The 6,524-nt window shown below is 29.2% G+C and overlaps 1 protein-coding gene across 1 annotated transcript; it reads right to left on the reverse strand.

Annotated features, from left to right (window-relative positions):
• Nucleotides 1-856: 856 nt before the first annotated feature.
• Nucleotides 857-2,572, reverse strand: LOC107061658 (probable (S)-N-methylcoclaurine 3'-hydroxylase isozyme 2). Its single transcript, XM_015311307.1, has 2 exons — nucleotides 1,650-2,572; nucleotides 857-1,539 (listed from the first exon to the last, which is right to left on the reverse strand). The coding sequence occupies exons 1-2, from the start codon at nucleotides 2,514-2,516 to the stop codon at nucleotides 1,486-1,488; spliced, it is 921 nt and encodes a 306-aa protein (XP_015166793.1). The 5' UTR covers nucleotides 2,517-2,572; the 3' UTR covers nucleotides 857-1,485.
• Nucleotides 2,573-6,524: the final 3,952 nt, after the last annotated feature.

Here is a 6,524-nt window from a genome sequence, read left to right on the forward strand (position 1 = left end):
ATTATAGATAGATTATTTTTATGCATTGTTTAATTAGGTGCATTAAAAATAACATGTATTGCATAAAAAAAATTATTTACAAAGATACTCTTCACAATTATGGTGGAAAAGATGTAAAAAAAAAAAAAGTTTAAAGGGGCAATTGGGTCTTTAACCATGCTAATGCATGCATTAAAACCACTGCATTACTAATACCTAGAATCCATGATATTAGTAATAGTGTAATACACACTTTAATACACAATAGAGTGTATAACTAATGTTTATATTAGTTATAAATAGGTTAGAAAAAAATACCAAACAAGGTATTAATAAAACATAAAGTAATAATTTCTATTTCTAGCTTTATTATTATATATAAATTTGGCGAAAAACTATTGTTCAATATTAAAGTCTCACATTAGTTAAATGTATGAGATTCAGTTTCGTTATATGGTGGATATGTGAGAGAAGTGATCAAGATATTTATATGTTATATTAAGAAAATGAATAGATTAAAGAAAATGTAAAAAGACTATTTTTTTGTATATACATGTGTGTACTGAATCACCTCACCAATAATTTTCGTAATGAAGAATCCAAAAACCATTTATCTTTTCTCACCTTACCAACAGAGTTGTCAATTTATGAAAATATTGATAAATAAATGGTGTGTTTGGTATGGCCATTTTTTCCATGTTTTGAAAAATGTTTTCCAAATCATCTCATTTTTCTCAAATTTAAGGAAAATGACTTCCCTTAAAAAAATTGAGGAAAACATTTCTGAAACTCTACTTCATTCTTTAATTTTTTTTCTTACCCTACCCATACCCCTATCACAACAATGCAAAAACTAATTCCATTCTAAAAAGTAAGATAGCTTTGGAACATAATAGTATAGTTTTTATTTGTAAGTGAAGGTACTACATGTTGCATGTGGAGAACAAAAAAGATATACACATTACATAGGGACAATGAGTAGTGGCTTTTCTTTCTGTAGAGTAACACCAAACTTTTCTTCCATATCTAACTGCATTGGATCCTCAGCATTAGGAAGTGACCACTCAAAGTAATGGATCAAACTAGCTAAAATCAAGTGAATTTCTTGTTTAGCAAAACCTAAGCCAGGACATATTCTCCGCCCTGCACCAAATGGTATGAACTCAAAATCTTGACCCCAGAAGTCCACCTTGGAATCAAGAAATCGCTCTGGCCTGAAAGATAATGCATCTTCCCATATGTTGGAGTCACGCCCTATTGCGTAAGCATTCACAAACAACTTCGAGTTCTTTGGGATGGTGTAATTCATAATCTTACACGTCTCAGGAGCATGACGAGGAATCAAGAAGGGAGTAGGCGAATGGATTCTCAATGTCTCCTTGACAATAGCAGCCAAATATGGAAGTTCACTGATGTTTGATTCTGTGATTATATCATTTTCCCTGAATTTACTTGTAAGCTCAGCCTGAAGTCTGTGCATAGCACCCTTGTTCCTCAGCAACTCTGTCATTGCCCATTCAATTGTTGAGGTTGTGGTGTCAGAACCGCACCCATTAATTCCTGAAATTCAAGAACAAGATTGTCTCATGTCAGCCTCAATTAGTTTTGCCTAAAAATTTCACATCTATTTGAAATCAGAGTATATTGGTTCTAAAAAATTGAGATATTACTGTCACTAAGATATTGATCTGTAAATCTGAGAATCCACTATCCATCATGACATCCAAAAAATCCGAGCTATGACGGCTAGTTGCCTGCCTTTTTTCCTTTACAATTTCACTCCAGATGTTGGTCAATTGACTCTGATATATTTCCGTCTGCTTTCTCAATCCCTGCAGATCCAGAGCCTCAAATAGAGGATAGAAATCTGCTATATTTGGCATAGCTCCCAATTCTATAAAATATCTAAAAATACGTTTGATCTCACTGGTGTTTCTTTCATAATCCAAATGACATAAATCTTTTGAAAAGAAAAGGTTCCCTAACGTGTTTAAAATGGTACCAAACAGAATTTCAGAAATCTTCACAGTTTCCCCTTTCCTAGACCCAAGAAAATCTATCATTTCCCACACTTTTTTCTCCCTCAGAGCAGTCTGTGACTCGACAGCTTTGGGTGAGAACAAATGTGTTCGACAAAATGCCCGCAAGAACTTCCAATGATTGCTCAAATCACTGGAAAATACAATTGAGTGTTGATCAATAACAGAGAGCTCATATGTAGCAACTTTGGGCACATATCGGACCGATAGCAGACGATCTTGAGTCTTGAGGATTTCAGCAGCAGAAGCAGGGGATGAAGCTACCACAACCAGTTGAGTTCCCAACTTGACTGAAATCAATGGGCCATACATTTTGGCAAATTGTGCCAGGGAAATATGAGGGTTTTTCCCCATTTGGAGAATATTTCCTAACACAGGCCATGGTCGAGGACCTGGTGGAAGGTTTTGAGATTTTTGTACGAGTTGTTTAACGATGAGGAAGAAGAATGGAATCAAGAAAAGTAGGGATGCTAGCAGCGTATAGTACTCCATTGACATAACATACCAAATAAAAACATGCAAGTATGATGAGAAGATTGCCTATTGCCATACCCATATATACGTATTGTAAAGTCATTAACGCTTACCTTTGTCATTGTATTGTTAGTTTAAATACGATGTTTATTTTAATTGTTATTTAAATTCTATTATATTGTACGGTTAAATTTATTGTTAGATAACGACGAAAAGATTTCATTTTATGTAACGACCGATTTGATGTGACCGCGTTGTTACCAAAATATGTTATTTAGCTCTACTCAGTATCATTCAAATTATGCAATTGTGACACTATGTGATGATAGAGAACGATACAATCTATCCAAATAATGTATTCATTAAAACAATACAATCCGATACATTATGAAGCTATGTGTAACAATTATCCAAACAAAGTGTAAGAGAGCAAAATGACGAGAGTTTTAGGGTATAAAAAGAATATTTATAGTCCAAAATAAATGATTTTAAAAAAAAATTAAAAATTATTATTCATCACTATTATTTTTTTACTAGAATTAGCCTTTATTAAAAAAGAAAAATGTTTTCGAGTATTTAAATTCCAAATAATAATTATCTATATCTTCTAGAAGAGTCAAAAAGAATATATTGATTAATTACAATTTAATTAATATCTTGTCACGTTTTTAATAATTTATTTATTACTTATGTTGAGCTAGAGAATATTACTCCCTCTGTCCCAAACTTCCAATTTATGTGATACTTTTCATTTTTTGGGAGTCAAGCAATTTAAGTTTGATTGGAAATTTACGCATGAAATCTTTAATTTTTTTATATATATATATTTGTAAACTATGTAAAAACTACTATAAGTGTGATAATTCAAAAAAATTACAAGATCTATGAAAACTTACGATCAAATATAAACTTATTTAAATCCAAAAAGTATCCCAAGAAATAAATGAGACAGATGGAGTATACAAATAATTCAAGTTGACTTACATGTCCATCTAAATATAGTTGACTTTTCTTCCTAAATACTCCCTTAGTTGATTTTTATTTGTCACTTTTTCTTAAATTAATTCTTATTTTTACTTGTTACTTTTGATATAAATATATTATTCATTATTTTTATTATTAGAATTACCCCTTTTTATTAAAAAATAATAGTTATAAAGTTTTCAAGTATTTTTAAATTCCAAATAATAATTATCTATATATTTTAGAAGAACCAAAAAGGATATATTGATTAATTTTTATTTAATTAATATCCAGTCACGTTTTTAATATTTTGTTTATTGTATATATTGAACAAGAGAATATTATACAAATAATTCAAGTTGACTTAGAGGGTGTGGTTTGGTTTAAAACTTTGTCAAATCTACTTTTAAGTCAATATTTGATTTTCTGAAAGTGTTTGGCGAAGAAAAAAAGAACTTAAAAATAAGTTAAAAACTAAAAGTAGCCCACCCCACCCCACGCTCCCTACTTTTTATTTTTTGACTTAAAAGTCATTTCAATTTGACCTTTAATTTTTAACTTTAAGCTATTTTTAAATCAATCCAAAGAGGCTCTTACTCATCCATCTAAATATAGTTTACTTTTCTTCCTAAATAACTTTAAGAAACTTAAAGATATTTCCAAAATCCCGGCATGTGATTTTCTTCCACGGCTTAATCACGCCGAACTAAACACTCATTTTTCAAATTAGTTGATTATTTTACTTTTGAAGAAAATACTCTTTCTATCCCTAATTACTTGTCAATTTTTAAAATTAGCACGCCTATTAAGAAAACAATTATTGACATAGTAGTTTATCAATTTATCGTTATCAATTGTGAAGTGGATGAATTAAAACTTAAAACATTCAAAAAATTCTACATTTTCAAAGTAATTAATTAAGGGTATAATAGGTAAAACAAATTTGCCCTTTCTTGATTTGTCTAAATGGACAAATAATTAAGAATAACTTAAAAAAGAAAAATGGACAAGTAAAACAGGCAAATGGACTAGTTGTTTAACTTACTAAATTAAGAAAACATCAATTAAATTTCTTTTTAGAAATGAAGTAATAAAATTATTTTCTTATTTATAATTTTTTAATATGCGTGTAAAATGAAAGATAGAAAGAGTATTTACTTTTTTGAAAAAGCACTTTTCTAAAAAAATATTTTTAAAAAAGCGCTGATAATTTTGCTTGTATTCGCTACTTCCGGCTAGTGCGAATATTGTATGTATATAATATGCTCAATAGAGTTCAGACGAATTAAAAAAAAACACACAATATTTTTGTAGCGCTTAATCTCCTTAATTCTTAATTGGCAAGCCTATAAATAATTTGAAGAAAAGAAAGCTAAGAACTGTTAAGTGAACAGGTCAAACTCACGTTTAACATTATTTTTCTCATTTAAAATAGATTGCTCATTTAAAAAAAGAAAATAATGCCCCCATTTCATAAGGAATAAGCATCGTTGACAGTATTATTATTTTTTTCACTTGATTCAGAATTCGCATTAGAGTTTTGGTTAAATTTGATTTGCTCATTGCAGGGTCCATTTGGGGTGACACTTTCAACAAATTTTTCTCTATATCTAGGATTCAAAGCCAATACATCTGATTAAGAATGAAACAGTCTCAGTCTCACCACTGTACATGTAACAAATCAATACGGGACGGAGCTAGAGTGCATTTATTTTAAGAAATTATTAAATATTTCATGTTTTTGTAGTTTCCTTTCTTTTTTCGCAACCAGCTTCTATGGGGTGGATAAGTAGTTATGAGGAGTCGTTAGTAGAGTATATAAATATAATGCTAAATAGAGTATATTAATAATGTTTGATTAATAATGCTTGTACTAATTAGTAATGCTTGTATCAATTATAGATAGATTATTTTTATGCATTGTTTAATTAGGTGCATTAAAAATAACATGTATTGCATAAAAAAATTATTTACAAAGATACTCTTCACAATTATGGTGGAAAAGATGTAAAAAAAAAGTTTTAAGGGGAAATTGGGTCTTTAACCATGCTAATGCATGCATTAAACCATTGCATTACTAATACCTAGAATCCATGATATTAGTAATAGTGTAATACACACTTTAATACACAATAGAGTGTATAACTAATGTTTACATTAGTTATAAATAGGTTGGAAAAAAATACCAAACAGGGTATTAATAAAACATAAAGTAATAATTTCTATTTCTAGCTTTATTATTATATATAAATTTGGTGATAAATTATTGTTCAATATTAAAGTCTCACATTAGTTAAATGTATGAGATTCAGTTTTGTTATATGGTGGAGATGTGAGAGAAGTGATGAAGATATTTATATGTTATATTAAGAAAATGAATAGATTAAAGAATAAGTAAAAAGACTATTTTTTTGTATTTTAGCTTCTGGCTAATACACGTAGAGTGTATGTCGTGAATACATGCATGCATTAGCTTTGTGTATTACTATAAATAATGCTTGCATAAATTAAACACTCTATTGTGTATTAAGGTGTGCATTACTAATACCATGAATTTCTAGGTATTAGCAATGCACTGATTTCAATGCATGCATTAACATGACAAAAGACTCAATTGTCCCTCAAAACCTTTTTTACATCTTTTCCACGATAAAGTGGAGGGTATCTTTGTAAATAATCTTTTTAATGCAATACATACTATTTTTAATGCATTAAACCAAACAATGCATTAAAATAATCTATGTATAATTAATGCAAACATAACTAATACATGCAGGAGTCGTTTGATAGAGTGTATAAAAATAATGCTCAATAGAGTGTATAAGAAATACCTGCATTAATAATGCTTGTATTAGTTATACTTGCATTAGTTGTACATAAATTATTTCTTATACATTGTTTGGTTTGGTAGCATTAAAAATAGCATGTATTGCACACAAATATTTATTTATAAAAATATCCTCCATAATTATGGTGAAAAAGATGTAAAAGTATTTTTGAAGGGTATTTGTGTCTTTAAAATGCTAATGCATGCATTACTAATACCTAGAAATTCATGGTATTAGTAAT

Source organism: Solanum tuberosum, unplaced genomic scaffold (assembly GCF_000226075.1).
Source record: "Solanum tuberosum cultivar DM 1-3 516 R44 unplaced genomic scaffold, SolTub_3.0 scf00154, whole genome shotgun sequence".
Classification (NCBI taxonomy): domain Eukaryota; kingdom Viridiplantae; phylum Streptophyta; class Magnoliopsida; order Solanales; family Solanaceae; genus Solanum; species Solanum tuberosum.

Bases quoted from the DNA above. Each gene is read 5' to 3' on its own strand.
- LOC107061658 (XM_015311307.1), bottom strand. From the start codon at position 2,516: ATGTCAATGGAGTACTATACGCTGCTAGCATCCCTACTTTTCTTGATT. The intron at 1,540-1,649 runs GTAATATCTCAA...CTTGAATTTCAG, and splicing joins AGATCAATATCTTAGTGACA to GAATTAATGGGTGCGGTTCT.